General features: G+C 44.6%; 1 protein-coding gene across 36 annotated transcripts in view; it reads left to right on the forward strand.

Annotated features, from left to right (window-relative positions):
* MAP4 (microtubule associated protein 4) overlaps positions 1 to 15,964 on the forward strand; it is a 1,914,856-nt gene extending 1,898,892 nt beyond the window's left edge. For 27 of the 36 annotated variants that reach the window (XM_069210826.1, XM_069210837.1, XM_069210839.1 and 24 more), the window contains 2 exons: positions 13,219 to 13,384; positions 13,556 to 15,964. In XM_069210826.1, the coding sequence (XP_069066927.1) occupies positions 13,219 to 13,384; positions 13,556 to 13,563 (174 nt within the window). In that variant the 3' untranslated portion in view covers positions 13,564 to 15,964. The remainder of the gene's footprint in view (positions 1 to 13,218; positions 13,385 to 13,555) is intronic. The other 9 variants (XM_069210834.1, XM_069210838.1, XM_069210848.1 and 6 more) reach the window with 1 other exon arrangement.
* Positions 15,965 to 22,913: the final 6,949 nt, after the last annotated feature.

The following is a 22,913-nucleotide window of genomic DNA, read 5'->3' on the forward strand; positions in this document are numbered from 1 at the left end:
TCCACATTTCTTACCTACCCTAACTCACAACTCCCTTTCATAACTCATCTAACCTCACGCTCTATTTACCAATCAAATATATAACAATTCTCCAATACAATAGTTCTTCAATTCTTTTTTCAATAACACATTTTATTGAATTTGTAAGGTACAGTACATGTGGTAATGCAATGTAGCTTTTTAAAGTAACCTAACATTCTGTCCCCTCCCCCCCCTTCCAAAGACATAGCCCCAGACCTGGGCCACTTTCTGCCCCTCCCTCCCGGGCCGTTCAGACATCACCCCGTGTTTGTGTGTATTTCACTCTGAAGCATGTCTGTCCTGGTGATTCCCAGTATGAGGTCCACCCCTCTATATCTCACTCAGTCCCCCATTTCTTAATATTTTTGGGGGGGACAACCTCTGACCTTGTTCACCATGTTCATGCTGTGGTCCGTCTCTCTCTTCCAGTCCTCCACTGCCATACACGCTTTCACTTCCAATCATTTGTGATATCCCAGATGGCCACCTAAAACTCAAGCCATAACAGTGTGAGTTTGTGTCTGCTATCATCTAGACTAAAATTGACATGTAATAGGGCTGACTTTGGGTCCTACAGTACGGACCACCCTTGGACCCCTCCCAGGCAGGAAAGCTCTCACAGCCAGTAGTGTGATAATTTGGGGCAGCCCCATTTCATATGTAAAAGGCCTGCCTTTGGCTCTGCACATCGGAGACATGCCATGAATGTTCTCACACCCACTTTCCACAGTCTGTCGGGTGAGGTATATATATGGGGATTCTCCGGAGGATCTGCAATTGTATCAAGCATAGTCTGGAGGAGACTGCCAAATGCAGTGTCTCCCTTGGCCTCGGCCCACTCCTCGTCCGTCAGTGCCTCTCTTCTCCAGCTCCCCCGCAAGGAGTTTTGCTTCTAGAGAGTTATAATCCAGGAGACCCAAGTCTGATATTTATGGGTTCATAGTGTGTCTGAGCTGCAGATACCAATAGAATTGGCTTTGGTGGAGCAAGTATTCCTCCTGCAGCGTCAGATAAGACTTAAGGTTTGAGCCCTGAATTACATCCCCCAGTGGCAAGATCCCTATGGGATTCCATTTCCTCAATCCATGTAAATTCAGCACTTGCTTTAGTAGGTTGCCCTCCCACAGAGGAGTCATTCCTCTCAACTTATCCTGCCACCCTAGTTGTCTCAAGTTGTTTCATCATGAGCCTCCACAGCTGGAGCACCACCTTTGATGCCAGTGGAACAGGAGCATTTACAGGATCCGCCAAAGTGTCACACCATCATTCATTCACTATGATCAGGTGTGAGGTTACGTAGTACGGCTTGATGTCAGCAGCTGCTATTGCCCTGTCGAGTGTGGATTTAAAGTACTTAACAGGGAAATATGTGGGATGCCTTCACTCCACAGAAAGCTAGGAAGCATAAAGTTGATTTTGCATAAGAAAGGGGATAAGATGTCATAAGGGTAATTCTGAAATTGGTATGAAAATCTCAGCAGTGACAACCTTTTGAATATGGACGATTCACCCAAGAACGACATGTTGAGTGCCATCCAGGCCCACAAATCCGTAGCAAGCCTCCATCAGCAGTACAATATTCTTCTCCTATGCCAATGTGGGTGTTGGTGTAATGTAAAACCCCAAATATTGGAAACCATGTGTTTCTACCTGTAGGTTTTCTACCCATTCAAGGTCCTGTATGTGACTATTATCAGGGACGTTCACTGACTAAAACACAACAATGTGGAGGCCAGATTTCTCCCCGAAGATTTGTAGTTTTTGGAGTGCTCACGAGCCAGACTACTCTAGGTATGTTGAGAACAAAAGGACATCATCTGCATAGATGGCTGTCTTATCAAGAGATTCCCTTTCCTCGCCCAGAACCTTTGATCTGGCCATTCACCCGGAACCAGACTGCAAGAAACTCTATGGCTTTACAAAAAACACAGGCTATGGCTTTGCAAAAAACAGCAGGGAGAGGGGGCAGACCTGCCTATTTGCCTGTGGATCAGAAAGGGCTCCACAACCTCCCATCCCACGCAAACTCAAACAGAAAAGCCTATATACTAGAGTCACACTACCTTAGAAATTTGGGCCCAATGTTTAGGTGTCTGAGTAATTTGAAAAAGTATTCCAACCCCCCAATTGAAAGCTTTTAATGTCTGCCAGCAATGTCAACGCCGAGCGGTGTAGCATTTCTTTGAGGATTAGAGCATTGTATAAGCATTTGATATTATGCCTGTTCGCACTCCACGGCATGAACCCTGCCTGGTCTGGGTGGACCAGTAAGGGCACCACCGCTACCAAGCGCTCTGCCAGTGCTTTCACAATAATCTTAACCTTTTTTGTTAAGGATGAAGATGAGCAGTAGGAGAAACAACAGTCAGGAAGTCGCCCCAGCTTAGGGGAGCACCACGATCTCAGCCTCTCAAACATCTGGCTCCCAGTCTGCACCGTCTCGCCTATTGCGTGCACAAGGAGTTCCCCCAGTGCATGCATGTTGGCCTTCAAATATTCCGACAGGAGGTCATTTGGACAGCAGTGTTCTTAATTGACGTAATAGTCACTCCCTCTGGGGTAACCAGAGACCGTATCTGCAGATTATGTCATATATTGTGACAGACTGTGGCGTATACTGCAGGAATTGTCACCCCATTGCTAAAGGCGGGACTAGGATGCCATTTATATAATCTTTGCCTCATTTACTAGAGTTTAATGAAAAGGTGTGTGCAAGGTCAATGCCCAGTTATGGTTCCGATCTGTGCAGTATTAGGTTTCCAGGTCTTGGGCTTGTGACTCCAGGTCTTGATCAACTGGAACCATATGCTTTTCTCTTCAGTGGTATGACGTATGATATGCCCTCTAATTGTTGCCTTGAAGGCCTCCCAGGGTATAGCAGGAGAGAATAGAGAGTTGTGATTGAGGGTTAAATACTTCTGCATTGCCTCACCATTATTAGTTCTGTACACCTTGATTTGAAGAGACCAGGGAGACAACCTCCATCTCAACTGCGACCTAACCAGACCCAACCGCAACCTGATTTCCACTGGTTAATGAACTGGCAACCATTGGGCATGTATGTGAGGCAAGGTAATTTGCTGTGCTTCTGTTGCAGGTAGAACAAAATAATCAAGATGGGAGAATGTATTGTGCGTCCCTGAGTGTGAGGTATACCCTTAATCCCTCAGGTGACCAAGGGCATGATATAAAAGTCGGCTGAGGGGATACTCCATCACAAACGTGACAGATCTTGCGTCTGCAGTGTTACGATACCCTGGTGAACCCAGAGTGAAAGATAAGGGAGTAACTGTATTGGGCCAGGATCAGAACTTTGTTACCCATTAAATGCCTCTCTTGAGGAATAAGAAAGCTTTTCTCATTCTGGGATACCAGACTGACTGTGTCTACTTGTGAGTCAGCATTAACCACGGCCATTAGGATAAGGGTTTTACCATTCATGAGATCCCAGAGAAATAGAAGTGTAGAGGTCTCCTTCTGCACCAACCATGAACCCAAATAACAAAAACAGGAATATCAGATAGAGACTTTCAGCTGCAGATTCCTTACCTTATAATTCCCTGGTGTCATCTTCAAATACAGATTTTTTTCTGCTGAGCAGTACCCTGCACGTGCCGCCTGGTGGCGTAGTTCGGATCCGCGTACGTCGTCTGTCTCTGCGTGGTGTTGTTGGAGCCGCCTGTGACATCACGGTCTTCTATATAGGCACCACCCCGGTGCGCATATGTCAGTTCTTTTCCTTCCACTCCGGTTAAGCGCAGATCTGGAAAGAGCTACCCTTCTTTTCAACTGTTTTGTCGAAGCTTTTCGATTGTCTGAACGATATCTTCGAGGAAGACGGGATTCAAACCATGTGGTGCATGTCATCACACCATGTCGGTTACGGATCCACACCAGGTGTGTCTTTGTTGCCTGGAAAAGGACCACGATTCAAAGTCATGTTCCGACTGTCGGGCCAAGGCTCCAAAGGCCTTAGAGAGAGATCTCTCAAGATTCTAGCGGCACGGCAGCCGTCTTTGGTTTGCGTGACCCCGCAGAGGTCACGGATCCCGCTCTAGGAGGAGGTTGCAGCACCGCTCCTGGAGCCCCGAGTCATCTTCCTCGCATTCGAGGTCTTCGGGGCACTCCGGTAAGAGGCACAAGAAGTCCAAGCGGACTTCGACTTTGCCACGCCCATCGGCCAACGAGGTGTCCAGGGAATGTCGACGTTCCGAGAGTGGTTCCATGGATCGGAGCGACCCCTTCTCAAATGAAAGAATTTTACCAGGCTATGCGCCTTGTTTTTGAGCAGGCTGCCCCCTCGGTGGGTCTTCGGGCACCGTGGGGTCAGCAGGGGCCCCATCGGATTTAACATCAGCAGCTTTGGCCTCAGCGCCGTTGATCTGGACCCTGGGATCCGATAGCAGATCCAGACCGGGGCTGGACCTGACTTAGACGCTCCCTCCACCTCTAGAACCCACTGGTGGTGGTAGCCCCATCTTCATTCCGGATGATCCAGAGCTGGAACAACGTCGTACGATGCCGATTCCGACTTTGACGGCGCCGATTTGGCCCAGATCAGTGCCTGAGGCTTATTCAGAACAACTAGGCACAGGAGAGGAATTAGAGGGGTCTGAGGACCCTTTAGAGTATGGATTGGAGTACGAACAAGACTGGTTTGAGGATCTAGGGGCAGCCAGGGGACTGGATACTTCTCCAGATGCCGGCATGCTTTCTCCTCCCGCTGTGGCTACGGAGGAGGGTGCATCTTATGCCATGGTGGTGTGTAGGGCAGCTGAGGTCTTGGACCTAGATTTCCCTACGGTGCCAGTCAGGACTAATTTCCTGACGGAGGTGCTTCAGCCTGTGGTTGCTACATCGGAGCCCTCTCAGATATCCTTCTGGGAACATGGTCCAAACCCAGCACAGGGGCTCCTGTGAACAGGACAATTGGCCGCCGCCATAGACCTGCTCCAAATGACCCTAGTTTTCCTCACCCAACACCCCCTCCCCAGAGAGCTTGGTGGTCCAAGCCTCCACTTCCCGTGGTGCCTTCCCTTCCACCCCTCTGGATAGGGAATCTAAGTGGCTGGGCCAACGTGGAAAGAAGTTGTTTTCCTCCTCCAGCCTGGCTTTGAGGTCAGTAAACACCTCTTGCCTATTGGGCTGGTTTTCCCATACTTTATGAGATATGGTGGCACAGGTGCTGCCCCAGGTCCCGGAGGGCGTACAGGACACTCTCACCCAGGATGTCAAGGATGGGAGGGATGCAGCCAAGTTTACTATCGGGTGTGGCTTGGACACGACTGACTCGCTGGGCAGGACGATTTCTTTGACAGTTGCCCTCCGTCGCCACGCCTGGCTCCATTCTACTGGCTTTTCAGGGGATGTCCAGTCGAGTTTGATGGATATGCCCTTTGATGGCTCTCTGCTTTTTGGTGAGAAAGCAGACTCTGCGCTTGAGAGGTTCAAGGATTCTCGAGCTACGGCCAGATCCTTGGGCCTTTCAACACCAGCTCATCAGCAGTCTGTCTTTCGTCCCTTTCGAGGCGTCGGAAGGGGCACTGTACTACACCAGCCACAAGTTAGCCACCATCCTCCGGCTTCCCAGCATCCCATCCCATGCGAGGATGAGGTTGTGGTACTATCAGACCCAGAGGGTCTAGCCGAAGGTCGGCCACCCCCTCCCCCCATCTTCCGCAGCACCCAAGCCCTCCTAGTATGGTTCTGCAAGACCATGTCCGTCCAGTTGGAGGGAGGATTCAATTTAATCTCCCTCACTGGCAGTTCATCACATCGGACAAATGGGTCTTGCAGATCATACAGAAAGGCTATTCCCTCCCCTTCCAGTCTTTCCCTCCCCCTATCCCTCTGGTAAAAGAACAGCTGATGGGGGATCATTTGGTTTTGCTCCACGAGGAAGTTATGGCTCTCTTGGCCAAGGGAGCCATAGAAACAGTCCCTATGTCACAAGTAGACAGTGGTTGTTATTCCCGCTACTTTGATTCCCAAAAATAACAAGGGCCTTCGCCCTATCCTGGATTTAAGGGACATCAATCTCTTCCTCAAAATGGAGAAATTCAAGATGCTCACCCTTGCTCAGGTCTTGTCTGCCCTAGACCAAGAAGACTGGATGGTAGCGTTGGACTTGCAGGATGTCTATTTTCACATCCCCATCCTGCCCGTCCACAGGCGTTACTTGCGGTTCAAAGTGGGCCACGAGTACTTTCAGTTTATCATGCTCCCCTTCGGTCTCACCAGTGCCCCTCAGGTGTTCAGGAAGGTGATGGCGGTGGTGACAGCTCATCTACGCAGGTTAGGGATTTCAGTCTTCCCCTACCTGGACAATTGGCTGTTGAAGGCTCTGACGCCCCAGGCTCTCGTCGCCCACCTTCAGACAACGGCAAACCTCTTGCACTCGCTGGGGTTCACTATAAACGTGCCAAAGTCACACCTGACTCCCTCTCAGAAGCTCACTTTCATCGGAGCTGTTCTGGACAAAGTGCAGTATTGGGCCTATCCTCCAGATCAGCGAGTACAGGATATTCAGGTTATGATACTGATGTTTGGGCCTCTATCCTGGATTTCGCCGAGGCAGACTCTGAGGCTGTTGGGATTCATGGCTTCTTGTATCCTATTGGTCAAGCATGCCAGGTGGCATATGAGGGCTCTGGAGTGGGACCTGAAGTTCTAGTGGGCACAGCATCAGGGAAATCTTACCGACGTGGTTCAGATCTCGGAGGGAACTGCAAAGGATCTGCATTGGTGGTTAGTGAACTGCGATTGGGTCAAAGGCAGACGCCTCTCCCTTCCCCAACCTGATCTTACAGAAGGGACAGATGCGTCACTTCTGGGATGGGGCAGCCATCTGGGAGAGGTGGTGATCAGTGGTCTCTGGTCTCCGGCGGAATCCGGGCTCCATATCAACTTGTTGGAGCTTCGGGCGATCCAGCTAGCATTAAAGGCATTTCTTCCTGTTGTGAAAGGGAAGGTAGTGCAGGTGTTCACGGACAACACTACTGCAACGTGGTACTGCAACAAGCAGGGCGGTGTGGGGTCGTGGACCCTTTGTCAAGAGGCTCTACGTCTCTGGACATGGCTGCAACATCAGGGCATAACCCTGGTGGTTCAACACCTGGCAGGTTCTCTGAACCACAGAGCGGACAAACTCAGCTGGCGATGCTTAGTGGATCACAAATGGTGTCTCCATTCGGAGATGGCGCAAGTACTGTTTCAGCAGTGGGGAGAGCCTTGGTTAGATCTGTTTGCCTCCGAAGAGAATGCGTAATGTCAGCATTATTGTGCATTGGAGTTTCCAAGGTGGCTTTCGCTAGGCGGCGTTTTTTGTCACAAGTGGAGTTCAGGCATTCTGTACGCCTTTCTGCCCATACCACTTCTGCCCAGAGTTCTCAAGAAAATCAAGAACGACCGGCCCCAAGTAATCCTAGTTGCTCCGGATTGGGCACGGAGAGTCTGTTATCCAGAGCTTCTCAAAATGAGCATCAGTCCTCCAATCAGGTTGCCTCTTCAGGAGGATTTTCTGTTGCAGCAGTAGGGGAAGGTTCTCCACCCAAACCTGTCAACTCTGCGGCTTCATGCGTGGAGATTGAGTGGCAACAGTTGATGGCTTATGACCTCCATCCTGAGGTCTGTGATGTCATTCTTGCAGCCAGGCGTCCCTCTACTAAGTCGATATACGCCTGCCGTTGGAAACGTTTTGTATCATACTGTACAGAGACTTCTATTGATCTCTTTTTTTCTTCTCTGTCTAATATCCTTCTGTTCGTTCTGTCACTAGCCCAACAGGGACCTCCTTAGGGACTCTTAAGGGCTATCTTTCTGCCTTATCCGCTTTCCTTTGTTTGCCTGATCAGCAGTCTTTGTTTAAGTCTCCTATTGTACAGAGATTCTTAAAAGGGCTTGTACATATGTTTCCACCTACATCTTTCGTTATGCCCCAGTGGGACCTTAATCTAGTGCTTACTTTTCTAATGTGTGCTCCTTTTGATCCCTTACGTAATTGTCCTCTCCGGCTGCTCACTATCAAAACAGCCTTCTTAGTGGCAATCACATCTGCCAGAAGAGTGAGTGAGATGCAGGCTTTATCATCAAAAACGCTGTATCTCACGATATATATCCTGATAAGGTAGTCCTCAGAACTCGTGCCTCCTTCCTCCCCAAGGTGGTGACCCCATTCCATCTGGGTCAAAATATGACCCTGCCCACCTCCTTTGCTCCACCACATCCCTTTAAAGAAGAGGAGCAACTCCACTGTCTGGACCCAAAATAGCATTGTCGTTTTACCTTGACCACACAAAAAAGTTCTGGTTGGATGACTAACTCTTCGTGGGGTAGTTTGGTGTGAAGAAAGGTCAGGCGGTGCAGAAACAAAGTATCACCCGATGAGCCGTTTTCTGCATCAAAATCTGTAACGCATTGGCCAAGAAGCAACCCCCTTAGGGCTTGCGGGCTTCTTATTCAACCAGAGCCAAAGCTGCGACCACTGCGTAAGCATGTGAATTTCCAGTACTGGCCATCTGCCAGGCAGCAAAGTGAACATCTCTGCACACTTTCACCAAACATTACTGCCTGGACAGTCAGGTCCGCAGGGATGGGCATTTCACATGTTCAGTTCTGCCTAGTTTGGCTAACATGTCCGCAGCCCACCACGGGACGTTCTTGCTTGGGTATCTATTCAAAGGTAAGGAATCTGCTGCTAGAAGTCTCTTATCAGATGAACAAGTTACCTACCTTCAGTAATGCCTTATCTGGTAGAGACAGTGTCTAGCCACTGATTCCCTACTGACCCACCCATCTCCCATGCTTTGCCGGCAGTTTTGGAGATGTAAGAATACTCCCTTTCAGGGCCCTAGATTGGACACACAATTGTCGGTGCACTTCATGGCTCCGCACTCCTGGCGTAGAAAGTTGTGAAAAAGTAACTGACATCAGCATGCCTAGGTGGCGCCTGTATAGGTGACCGCGATGTCAATTGTGGCACGGATGATGCTGCGCAGAGCTGATCGATGCCACCTAAGGGGCACTGCCCACAAATAATCTTCCGGATCCATTCTGATTCCTGCGAAATTCAAAGGCAAGGAGTCTGCAGCTAGGTATTGTCTCTACCAGATAAGGCGTTACTGAAGGTAAGTAACAATGGAACTTCATTAAATCAGAATTTCACAATCTAGAGAGCTGTTAAATCTCTATATTACTTTCACAATGTTTCTGTAGTACACTAGCAAAATATTATCTAAACAAATCCGACATACTGGATATTTATCGAACAATTAAGAGAAGCTGCTGCTCTCCATTTTATATAGTCAAAAACAGTCACAACAGATAAACTGTCTTTAGCTATATTGTCGTTTCAAGAAATTTCAGGTTTCGAATTTGAGGCCCTTATAATAGCTAGCAGCCCAGTCGGTTGCCCTTCAGAACCTTGCACTACACAAATTTTCAGAAAGATCCGTCAGTCAACATCTGCATCTATCTCAGTCAGAAACATTATAAATAACTCTTCAAAAACAGAACCTTTCCCAGAAATATTGAAAAAGGCATACATATACCACTACTTAGTGAGAACAACTTGAACTCTGTAGAACCCTATAGCTACAGATCAATCTCCAAAGTACCTTTCCTTAGCAAAGTTATGGCAAGAGCATCCTTTCACCAGATCTAAAAATTCATGCAAGAAAACCCAACTATTCTCAGGCTGGCAAACATTCTGGCCAGAGAAAGAGGTTAAATAACCCTTATTCACAATTTGGGTTCATCTGGGAAAAAACAGTTGAGACAAATGGAGTAGCCACATTACAACTCCTGGACCTTTCAACTGATTTTGACAGAACGCCATCATACATTACTTTTCAGACTCAAAGAAGCTGGTGTAGATAGCCTCAGTCTCCTCTTACCTAAACAAGTTCTCTGTGATTCATAGACCAATTTTCTTGTCAAATACTTGCTACATAGAAACTGGTGTTCCACAATGATATATCATCACACCTCTACTTTTTAACATATACATGAAACCACTAGTTACTCTTTCCTCTAGTTTTGAACTTCTCGGCCTCAGTTATGCAGATGACACACAGATAATTCTGAAACTAAAAACCCCTAAAGGTATTGGCATCACAAAACTCAACACCTGCGGTATCACTGTAGATCAGAGAGCAACATGGAATCACATCAGTCTAAATGCTTCAAAAACAGAAATACATATTGTGACTATATCTTTCTGGCCGAATGAACTGGAATCTCTTCCAAATATAGGTTAAGAAGTGAGAATTCTTAGAGTCTTCTTGACTCAAGGAGACAGACTGTCTCAATCCAGTTAATTTTCTACACAATGAAAACATTAAGATGCATCTTTCCACTTCTTAGGCAGGGACCGTACTCCCAGTTTCGGAACTGATGGCTGCCGAAGTTTCTTTGTTGAACACACGTTTGTCACTATATAGTCTTCAGTCATCTCTGAGACCTCAGTGAAAACCTTTCCAAGGTGGATTCAAAATGTCTTTTGGTTTCTCAACAGTCTTTCTTACAACCTCCATTTGTGATCAGTTCTACCTTCTAATTCCTGGCCTCTAATCAGTTTGGTGACAGATGCTTCACTGCAAAAATATGGACTTCTCTATCAGACCACTCACTCTTTGCATATTGGTCTGTCTCCTTGTTTTGAGACCTTTTAGGTCAATCTTAGAAAATGTCTTCCTTCAGTACAAGACACAGAAAGTGTAAATCTCAAATGGCAACACCGCGAATATGCAACAACTGGCTGGAGAGGAAGCACATTGCCTCTGTGTAAGAAAGCAAACCTGGCTTAGTTTGGAACCCTAGAGGAGAGAATGACATCCAGTTTCCAGTTTTGCAGAAAGTCATAATGTGACGGTGAAAATCAGTCCCATTAATATGATCTTCCTCATGCCTGAAGTGCACCGGAAGGTTGTGCTGTTTTCAGTGAGGCTCTCTGCAAGTCTCACAGGGAGACTTCATAATTGTTAATTGGTTTCCACTTGTTTAAGCCCCCCTGACTCCAGTCCTGCGAACAGTCAAGTTATAAGTTCACGAATCTTGAGTGGTGCTCTTCATTGTCCAAGTTGTGCTAAATATTGGTGAAGATAATCATACATTACTACAATTTCTTTTTTTTTTTTTTTAAGAACATGCCCATATTTCTTCTCCTCTATTCACTGCAGGATTTTGGAAATAACTTCCCTACTTTACCCTTCATTTTACATTTAGGAGACCACAATTTGGTGAATTCATTCCCTCAAGCTTCTTATATGACAGCCTTTTTGGCTCCTTACATTTATGCTAATGGAGGATGATCCGCCTTATAAGTAGACCCTATATTTGTAATTGTATTCACTAGCTGTCATTTTGAACTAAACCTTCCTTGTCAAAGGTTGTGTTTCACTTTCACCTGATTCTAAAAAAATAATCCAACAATATTTACTACTCTCCTTTTTTCAAGGATTGAGGAGAGATTTTACAAGCTGGACCTGAAAAGTCCACATACTATTTCCCCCTCCTTCTACGTGGTGCCGTCCATTGTATGAGCTTTTCCATTTCAGCCTAGATCTTCTCCTTTACCTTCCATAAAGCTGTTCTTCATTGGGAGAATTCTGTAAATGTATGTATGGGTATGTTTTTTCTTCTTTGATGGAGGATTGCAGCTATTTGTGGCAATCTCTGATTTAGAACTAGCCAAAACAACCATTTGGTGATTTTGCTTGGATTTTGCTTTCATGTACTAACATAGGCCAGACTCAGATTTGGTGGCGTGTAACTAACCTCCCCATTTACTAAGAAGGTGAGGTTTAAGTCCAAAGAGCTACAGAGTTATACAGTTTTGCATTCAGCCCTGTCTTGGTGGGCACTAAGTGCAGCTTTCTAAATATCTCCATTAGAACACTCTTCAAAGTTAAATCTTCAGGTATAGGAAATTCTTGTGTTACACTGTTAACTCTACAACTAAATCACCTCTTTTGTCTCTTGCCTTGCCATTTGAAAAGCATCTAAGTATCACATTCTCATCGTCAAACTGTGCTCATTTTATTCAGAAGCAACCTTTCTTACATACACACACGGGTGTGATGTGATCGCTGATGTTCTGCATTAATAGTACTTGAGAGCTCATTCATATTCCAAGGCTCTGCTTTAGCTTCAGTTTATGTGCTCTCAGCAAACCAGTTACACTTGTTACTATTTGCATTCTGCATGAATTACTCCAGAGATTCATTTCAAAGTGCAGATTCTCTTTAGCTAACCTGTGAATTGTAAAAAACCACTTGGAGCCTGACCTCTGTGTAAACTGCCATCAGGTTCCTTTCTTTATGCGTGATAATCTAGTACAAAGATGTGTGAGTGTTAATCACTTTATAGAGTAATGAGAAGTTGTCTGCATTGCACACTTGTGTACTTTCATTCGCTTTGCCAACATCCATTGAACGGACTACTTCAAATGAAAGGTTATCCCTACAACGGGGCAGACTGTTGGGTAAAGCTCGTTTTAAATAGAATAATAGTTTAGCCCATATCCTCATAGAGATGTGAAGATTTTTATGTCAGTGTGCCAGCAAGCTTGTTCTAGGTTCACAGAAAATTCAATGTATGTGTTATGTAAAGTTGATAACAAATATTCGAGATCACTTTCAAATCTAGACAACAAACTTTATTATGGCAACCAAGTTTTGCTTAATGCATTGAAATCATGTGATGGAGAAAATGTAACGTTTTGGTCATCAGTTTTGGAATTTTGACTGATTTTGAAAGATTAATTTTCCCTTCTTGCTGTTGGGAAGGTTCATTTCCATGGACCAGTGACTCGTCTTTTTTCTACTAGTTCTTTGAATCAAGCAATCTGGAGCTATTCCTTGCCCTTCACCAGTCCAAACAACTGAATCGTTGAACTAACCTAAATTTCCACCAAAACATTGCCACATAATTTGTAAGGAACAAGGTTTTGTTCTAGATTATAATGTTATTCAAATTCTCAGAAATAACCATAATGTGACCTGGAGCCTGACAGTGAATTTCAGTTTGGGTTTTCAATATACATTGTTGGGTCTGGGGGAGCAGTCCTTAATGTTTCAGTGATAGTAGCTACAGGGATTATTGTTTCTTTGTGTGCATTTTGTTCTGCCGTGAATGTTGTCAGTCCATTTCATAGCCATCTCATCCCCATCGTATTGACACCTCATTGTCTCGTTATAGAGTGAGGGGAGCGAGAACGCAGGTGACATGGTTCAGACTCCTCAGAATGAGGATCTGAGTACGCCCCAGGGACTGGCAGGCTCTGAAATGCAACAGAACGATGTACCCGCAGAGGGTAGTGACCAAAGGGAAACTCAGAACTTCGACAATCAGATACAAGAAACAAGTAAGTGATCGTGTCACTCAATCATGCCCCCATCCATCCCTGAGGCACTGCAGTATGTGACCTCTGAGCAAATCTTCCAGTGAGCAAAGCGTTTGTCCCATCTTTGTCATTTATTTTATTCCATTGTTTTTGCACCTGTGTTAATGAATACAAATCACTTTTATTTTCCAGGCATCTAATGATGACTTTGTGGTGTCGTCTTCCGCCCCCACTCTTCCTTCACCGTTTTTCGTCTCTCCATTTGCAAAACATCCCCTTCATTCCCTTTGATCCACCCGCCACCTCTTTCTTCTTTCTACAGATTAAATCTCACAAGCTCATGTTCCGTGAAAACACCAAGGCTCGGACGGACCACGGAGCAGTCATCGTGTACCAGTCACCCAACCTTTCCAGCAGCACTTCCCCTTGGCGTAGCACATCTGCCAGCGAGAGCCTCAGCTCTGATGTCTCCTCACCTCTGCAGCTGCTTCCGGCTCCCCTCCTAGATGTTGCTACTCCTGCTATTCCTCTGCAAGGCTTGTGACTCTCTCCTCTTAGCCCCTCACCCTGCTTTTAGCTATGTCTCCAATTTAGCCCCTCTAACCCCAGTATTTATTTTAAGGGAGTGGAAATATTTTAAGCATAGTTAGCACATTGTGTTCCCCTCCCCTGTGGAGACCTGTAGACCTTTGAGGGGGATCTGTAGCATTTCCAAGCTTGGAGCGTGGCATTCGTTGTGCTCCTTAATATGTAGTAGACCAGGCATTAGCTAAATTACTCCTTGGTGTGTTATGGCTCCAAAAGTCATGCAGAAAGCCAAACAGATATCTGTAGTACTCCTGGACAAAGCAAATACAGCATTTAAATATCCAGTTTGTCAGCATGATAAGAAAATCTCCATTGGTGACTTAGTCTGTTAAAATGAGACTACTTGTTTGCCTTTGTCACAAATGTCATGAGTTGGAATCATACCTGGATTACTGGGGCTGAGCTGTAATCTTTACTTCATGTTTTTATTTATCTCCTTGCTGCTTACGTTTCTGGAATTATTTAATAAATAAAATAAGTATGTATTGCCCACACACACACACACTGTGTAGACTGTTTTACCGCTAGACATTAGATTTTCATTGTGATGAAGTGTTGACAAATTGATTCCTGTGCTTATCAAACGTGCTAAGTTTTTTTCATCCCTCATTTCTTTAGCAATATAACTTAAAAAGATATAATATGCTGCTGTAGTGCTGGCTTCCTATCGACATATCGAGCTGTTGTAACTGTGTTCATTTTTACTTTTAAACATCTTGACAAGATGGTGTGCTTTAGTTGGATGAAGCCATGTATTTTAATGAAGGTCTTGAGTATGTGTTCTGGGACAGAGCTCTTGCTAACTTAGTAACATCAATATGCATTGGCCAGTAACTGATTCTAACCAAGGGGGGCCGAGTTAAAGCACATTGGTTTCTAAAATGAACTCTGCTTCTATGACTATGCAAGCATTATTGCTATATTATTGCATACATTTGGGAAGGCTTTTGTCAACTGCTTCACTCCCCTGGGTTATCGCTCTGCGTTACTCATGGTATTTGGGCTGACAGGCTTTGTGGCTTCGTAAGATGAGTTCCTGGCAATGCAGACTGTTGTTTCTGAGGCATAAGGATACAAGTATTTCTGGTGGTAAATCAGTGGACACATGGTGTTTAAAGAACTCTTGATGGTGAAGTTGATTTATGCAGAAAACTCCAGTTACATCACACTAGGAAACCCTTTGTAGGAGTCCATTCTCTGACATGCCCACCTTCCTTTGCCATTAGGTGACAGAGAGTGGCTATAAATTGTTAACTTTAAAGATGACTGTGCCTCACTTGAGAGGCGCTCTTAAATGATTGTTCCATTTATATTGTTGTACCTACATGTTAATTGTATTTAATCTGCCAACATGGTCTCTTTGTGAGCTTTTATTTAATACACTATCTCTTATGTGTAGAAGACATTGCTGATGCAACCGTTTGACATCCAGTGTGCATTGATTGGAGTTTTTTATGGAATGGTGTTCTGGGTTGGGAAATCCAGTAGGTGAGCAGTGGGTAGGGTGTAGACGATGCAAACCTCAGTTGTATGTGTTTTTGAGGTTGCAGATTAGGAAGATTTGCAAATGAAATCTAGTCACAGCTTTGATACGAAGTTAAGTTCTGTACTATTGTGGTTTGGACATCTAACGTACTATATGTGTTGTGGATGACACTAAAAAGAATGGAATCTAAATACAATTAAAAAGTTGTTCTTGGCTATTCAAAAACTGTAATCTAAAGTCAACACCACATTTGAAACCGGGGATCAAAATTAAGGGAAGTTAGAGGTGTATGCTGTTTGGTGAAAACTTTTCAGAGTGGAAAAAGTTCTTGAGCCGGGAAGCGGGAGGGAGGTGAAGACCCAGCCACGCCTGGTTCTGAAAAGATTTCTTTTGGAGACACCGACAATGACACAGTATCCCAGAATCTGTATTTACACACAAGATTCTTATTGCACTTGTATTTTTTTATATAAAAATGTTTGCATGATTTCTAATAAAATTACATTAAAAGATAACACAAAATTTCATTTACGTCTCCTCCTAGTCTCAAAGTGCTTTTTCCTCGACTCACACAATTGGGTAACTTTTGCAGATTTGCTCAGTCAAACACGGCTATTTTAGCTATTGCATTCTTGACTGAATTCCTGCTATCCACGTTTTTCCCATGTCATTCTTTATAGGCTTATTTAGAAGTCATCTTAGCTGAACATGCGTCACGTGATAAGAAGACTGCCCCTGCTGCCCCCTTCCAATCTCCCCTTTACCCGTTATCCTTTCCAATAACATTTAATTGTTTAAATCACCATCTGTGCCAATCCCCCAATTATGTCTGACAACGTAACCTTTCTTGACCCGACGTCAGTGACCAATCAAGATGGTTTCTTTCCTTTGCATTATTTAGTTTGGATAGATGTTCTTTTGTTTTTCATTTTTATAAGATGGTATGTTTGCCATAAAATGCTAAATATTTTCCTTTTTTTCGACTAGAGATTAATTTTAGCATCCTGTAATGTTTTTTTTTTTTTTTTTTAAACCGAAACCTTAAGAACAGTTATGCAATCACCAAAGTCAGGTATTGGTGTGTTTGAGGTCGGGAACTTAAGAAGAGGATTACCGAAAATTCAGCTGCTTGAATCAGAATTGCGGAGAACCAGAACAAATGTGTTCAGCCTCCCATCTGACTAGAAACCTTACCTACAGTCTTGTGCTTGGGTGAAACATACTGAGACCGCTAATGCTATATGCACTTACAAGGTGCACGGCCTTTGTATGGGGCCACTCAAGGGCCTATTTATGTTCCTATCTGTCTCAGTCACGCAGAGTTTACAGATAGGTCTCCTGTTTGTCACTCCATATTTATTCTGTTCCTCTTACCTTTCTAAACTGGCCTGTTTTTGAATCCATAGTCACAGTGAATCTGCATCAAAATGTTTCAGTAAAAGAAAACTCATAGAAGGGTTGCATTGCAACATATTTCAGCGAAGATACTGTAGATTTTGTTTGTAAATGTTAAACGACAACTAACTTAAGGCATTCCACTTCGGTTTGCACAGTAAAGACGCCCGTTTAGAGAAATGTATTGCTGTTTGAAGAGACACTAAACAAGGATAGTATTCTGCATAACTTGTGTGAAGGAGTCACCTTTTCGGAATTTTCCTTGAATAGTAAAGCAAAAAATAAAATTATTTGATCTACGGAAGGCATCGACAAGTTTATGACACTGTCTGTGCTACTCATATTGTATAGGGTATTAGGACTTTTTGGGGGTTTATGCCACCAATATTTTGATGTTGAAGTAAAGCCAAAGTCTGATACATTTTTGGTGCATTATTTGGTAACTCGCACCAAGAGCTATGTGAATGCTCTTGGAATTGGGCAAATGCAGGAGCTCGCAGCAAAAAATTATAGGCAGTTCTGCAGTGCTTTAAAACCCGAACTCTGTCAAGTCAAGTGTCGGCTGTTTTTCTTTCAGTAGGTCCAGAAATCCATTGAGTCTTGCTTTGAGATTTTTTTTTTTTTGTTGTATTCAGAAACCCTTATAGTCAACCTGTCAAATTCTTGCAAGCAATTGAATCGAAAACCTACATTTGATTGATACCATGTTTTTGGATTAACAATAGTCTCCTTGCTTTCTTCCTGGAATATTGTTCTGAGGCAAGATTGTTTGGGGAAATTACCCAAAATGTTGTGTTCATGACTGTTTCACCTTTTATCCCCCCTCTCAATTTGTGTGGTGAGTAGTGCAGGCTATATGGACTGCATCATCATTTTATTATTTGCGAGCAGAAGTGCCATTACTTCCATAGCAGTTAGGATAAGAAATCTGATATTTGCCAGTATGATAGCAACTGTCGATCCGATGGGCTTTTAAGAATATCGTCCACGGTAGTTGGGAAAGTCATGCATACAGCTTGGCTTTTTGATATGTTCTGCAAAATAGTGTTTAGGTTCTGAAACTATTCAGCTATTAGAGGGACCGGACAATGCTGCTTCTTGATCTTTTTTTATTGACAAATGATTGTCAAATTCATCATCCAACTCTTTCTTAAACTTATTTGAAACCCCAATAAACGCAGCTTCTTCATCACAGCACTACAGAATTACTTGAACAGGGCAGGGATTTAGCTTCATTTCGCCTGTACTGCATTTCTGATAGAGACTTCTAACTGCAGACTCCTCACCTTTTGAATATTCCCCAGGCATCAGACTGGATCCGGAAACTTTTCAGTAGTACCTCTGTGCTAAGGAAGGTGATGCTGCACAGCTCCACACAGACGGCATGCTGCAGTGGAAATTCCAGAAATAGCAAGCAGAGCGTCTATAGATACCCATCCAGAGGACTGATGTGAGTTCCTTTCTTTCTGCGCCTTTTTATGTGGATTCGGTGCTTCCTCTGATCTCTGAGTATGTTTACATCGATAAATTTTACAGCGTGCACAGGATGTCCCCCTAAAACAATAGGTTTTAAACCCTGGTACAGACTGTTGCAATCAAATGTCTGAGACACATCCCGAGCAAGTGTGCCCGTGGTGTCTGGGATTGAGGCACAACTCCAAGGCCTGCAGTGACTGCACGTTGATGGATTCGAAGGCCACCCAGGACTGTGAGGCACTAGTTTATATCGCCAAACATAAGACTTCTCACCAAGATCACGCGATCCAAGTCCAAGATATAGTCCTGGTCCTGCTCCAAGAGTCTGCTAAGTCACTCATAAGGCCGGTCTTTGTTGTGATTCACATCATCCATTCAGTCTATTAGAAAGCCTAAGAAGTCTACACTGGACTCTACTTCCTCTCGCTATTCGCACTCACTTGAGCAAGCGGGGGAGTAGTGCCATGGATTCAGTTCATAATCCTCGAGTCTGCTGACTTCGGAGCTGATTCCACAATTGGTTCTGGCACAACCTGAGTTTCCTGGGCCATTTGCCACTGTGCAACAGTTCGAATAGTTCTACGCAGTCATGCCCTGGCTCTTTGGCCCCTTACCAACTCCCTTTGGCATGCCTTCGGACCCCAGGGAGCCGAGAGGCCCTTCACCTGGAGCACCGCTAGCGGGTTGTCCCTCTGCACCAGCCGGACCCTTCGAGTCAGTTCCAATCCCTCAGGCCCCAGTCCTACCTCTTCTCTGGCCCTGCAGTCCACACCGGTCCCTTAGACTGTGACAACAATATCGGATCCATCAACACTGAACGAGGAGCCTCCAATAGTCATGTCTGACTCGGAGACTGTGCTGGTCTAACCTTGACCAACCCAGCACCGATGGTAGTTGATGCGCCTCTTCCCCTACTTGCTCCACCTCCTTTTCTAGGATTACAACACACTTTACATTCTCTGTTTGATACAGACTCGGACAATAAATATGATGCGGGTGATAAGTTCGCTCCGCCCATTCACAAATTCAGTTAGTATGACGATGTGCAGGAGGATATTTATCTCAGTACTTCCCCTGAAACGGGCAACCTCTCACCCCCTGGGTCAGGCCCAGAGGAATCTATTTCCTATTCCATGCTAATTGCATAGGGCAGCTGAAGTCCTTGACTTCTGTGTCTCCACCTTGGAGGTCAAGACTAATGTATTGACTGAAGTTTTCCAGCCGGGGCTTCTGAGCCTCTCCTGCCATTTAACAAGGCCTTCACAGATACCTTATTAGGGGCATGGGCCAAACTTTGTTCTGGCCCAACAGTTACTCGCCAGATTGTTCAACACCATTGCCATGCCCTGGGTGATCTTGCTTTCCTGCCTCTGCTTAAGTCACACCTGAATCCTTCTCAGAATCTCCCCTCCATTGGTGCCATTCTGGACAGTTTTTGGTTTGGTGTCTTTCCCCTGTGAAAGAGTCCAGGGCATTCAGGCTATAATTCCAGTCTTTTAGCCTCAGCCCTCGATTTCAGTGACGTCGACTCCAAGGCTGACTCTGACACTGCTGCTGGGACTAGCATCCTACTGCATTCTGCTGGTCAAGCACGCGAGGTGGCATACACAGGCTTTGGAGTGCAATCTAAAGCCTCAGGAGGCCCAGCATCAAGGAGACCTCTCCGATCAAGTTTCTATTTTAAAGGAGACTGTAAAGCATCTGGAGTGTTGGTTGCTGGACCGCAATTGGGTCAGTGACAGACCCCTTTCCCTTCCCCACCCAGACCTGATAAAAGTAACTTATGCATCTCTTTTGGGCTGGAGTGATCATCTGGGAGAGGTGGCATTAGAGCCTGTATCCACTTGGCACTGAAAGCCTTCCTTATCTCTATCAAAGGGATAATAATTCAGGTGCTCACAGACAACACCGCTGCCATGTTGTACTTCATTAAACAGGATGGGTTGGGATCACGGACCCTGTGCCAGAAGTCCTTGTGCTTTGGGAAGTGTCTGAACAGCCACAGAATTTTCCTGGTAAAAAACGTTCAGTCAGCATCATTTACTTCCAGGGCAGACTCTCTCAGCAATCGGAACCTCCCAGATCATGAGCAGCAGTTACACCCAGTGACGCAAGGTCTCTTGCGAATGGTACGAACCTTGACTTGATCTGTTTGCCACCACAGAGAACGTGCAAAGCTAGCACTCTGCACATTATAGTTTCCAAAGCATGTCTCCCCAGCACACACATTCCTCATCAAGTGGAATTCTCATGTATGCTTTTCCGCCATACCACACCTGTTCCGAGTTCTGAAGATGATCATAACTAACAGGACCCAAGTCACCCTACTGTCTCCAGATTGGGTAGGGGAAATATGGTATCCAGAGGACCTGGGCTTGAGCATGTGTCCTTCGATCATGCTGACCTTCCAGGAGAATCTACTGTCACAGAAACAGGGCAGGGTTCTGCACCTAGACCTTTGCAAGCTTCAGCTTCACACATGGTGATTGAGTGGCAACAGCTGAACACCATCTTCCTTCAGAGGTAGTTGATGTCATCTATGAAATCAGACTAGAACTGTAAATTCTTGTTGGGACAAAAGCAAATGTGTAGCTTAGTGCGGTTAGCAGCTTGACCCACTTCAGGACAAGGTCTCTGATGTGTTATTGTTTGTTTTGCCGTTAGCCTGGCAAGACCTTGCCAGGGTACTGTTAAAGGGTACCTTTTGACTCTTTTAGCCTTTGCTATTTCCAGATCAGCCCTTTGTGTTCAAATACCATGTTGTGTGACTTTTGTAAAGGATTACAGCTCTTGTTGCCTCCCTCTCCCTTCATCATGCTTTTGTGGGACCTTAACATGATCCTCCCCTTTCTAATGTGCAATTTATTTGAGCCACTTCATAGCTGTTCCTTGTGGCTTCTCACCTTCAAGACAGTGATTCTCGTCACCATTACATTGGTGTGGTGTGTGAGTGAGATGCAAGCTCTGTGTCAACCCACCATACACCACCTTCTTCCCAGACAAACTGATTCTGTGGACTTGGGCAGCCTTTCTGCCAAAAGTTGTGATGCTATTTAACATCTGTCAAACTTTCACTATGCCGGCAATGCCCTGTCTCACCCCTCTAAGGAGGAGTAGAGACTCCATTGCTTGGACCCCAAAAGAGTGCCGAGTTCTTCATAGATCGTATCAAAGACCAATGGGAAGATGATCAGCTGTTTGTGGGGTTCCCAAGAGCAGGAAAAAGCATGGCAGTTCATGAGAGTACCATCTTGTGCTGGATCGTGCTCTGCGCTGAGATCTACTACACATTTGTTGAAAAACATTCTTCAGAAGGACTGCATTCTCATTCTTTCATAAGATCCAAAGCATAGGAATTTGCACATTGATCTACTAGTTTTGTTTTGGGGCTCTGCATTTGGGGGCACAGATAGTCTTAAAAGCAGCTGAGGTCCATACACGGGAGTGGCACCCATATAGTCCCTTCAAACCATTTCCAGAGCAGAACGGTGTTGGTTCGAAGCAGCAAGGTCTACCTTTCTGCAAGTGAAGGTACTGCTGAAAAGTTTCTTGATCCCGTCTGATGCTTGGGTAATTTTCAAAAGGTGAGGAACTTGCTGCTTGATAGTCTATACCAGAAAGAGTGTTACCGAAGGTAAGTAACTTGTTTAAGACAATAACTTCTCCCTTTGCTTGTTCATCTCTTATTACTGTCACCCTAACTTGCGACTTGTATCTCTTCCACATCTTTATAGCTCCTGCTCATTATTTACTCTTGATTTCTTCCCTCCATTTATTTCATGTTTAGTCCCCAGCCCCGTTCTCTCCCCTGAATCACATTTCAGTTTTCACTCCTAACATTATTTCTGGCCTTGCCTTATCTCTCACGTTTCTCCATTCTTCTAATTTGTCTTCTTGACTTTTGTTACAATTTTTTATTTGTGTTTCTCTTGTTCTGATATTGTTCCAATTTTATGTCATTTTTTACCACTTTATCTTTAAATCTGTCTCTCTGATTTCCTTTTTTTCATTTTCCCACTCTTCTCTTGTTCGTTCTTTCTTTGTATACGTGATTATTTTTCTGCCCCAACGTCTACTTCCAACTGTTACTGTTTTTCACTTGCTCTCTTTTATATTACACTGTTTCCTTTTCTCCTCCTTTGTTTTATTTTATTTGTTTGGTTTCTGCCTGTCTGTCCCTTTTGCAAGTTACCCCCATGTAGCACCAATTCAGGAAGATGGCAACATCCGACAACTGAAGTCCACTTCTAATGCACGAAACGTGGCCTGCACTATCCATGCCCAAGGAAAAAAAGCGTGCAATTATTAATACAGTTTATCTTTTACGAATGTTTAAAAAACCCATCGAAAAGCAAGTTTGAGAAAAAATTCACCCACATATTTGTCATGTGAACTCTTATAGATTTTGTTCTTTTAAAGCTGTCAATAATTTTGATCCCTGGAAATGTCAGTTTTTAAAGAAGTGTGCGTGAAATTCAATTGGAAAAAGTTAAAGCCGAGATGAAAACTGCAATAATAAACACTTTAGAAAGATGCTGTGTGTCTTGTTTCTTTGTGACTGACATAATAAGTTATGTTGTCTTGAGGGATATGTCCTGAAACCTA

This window comes from Pleurodeles waltl, chromosome 10, assembly GCF_031143425.1.
Source record: "Pleurodeles waltl isolate 20211129_DDA chromosome 10, aPleWal1.hap1.20221129, whole genome shotgun sequence".
Classification (NCBI taxonomy): Eukaryota; Metazoa; Chordata; class Amphibia; order Caudata; family Salamandridae; genus Pleurodeles; species Pleurodeles waltl.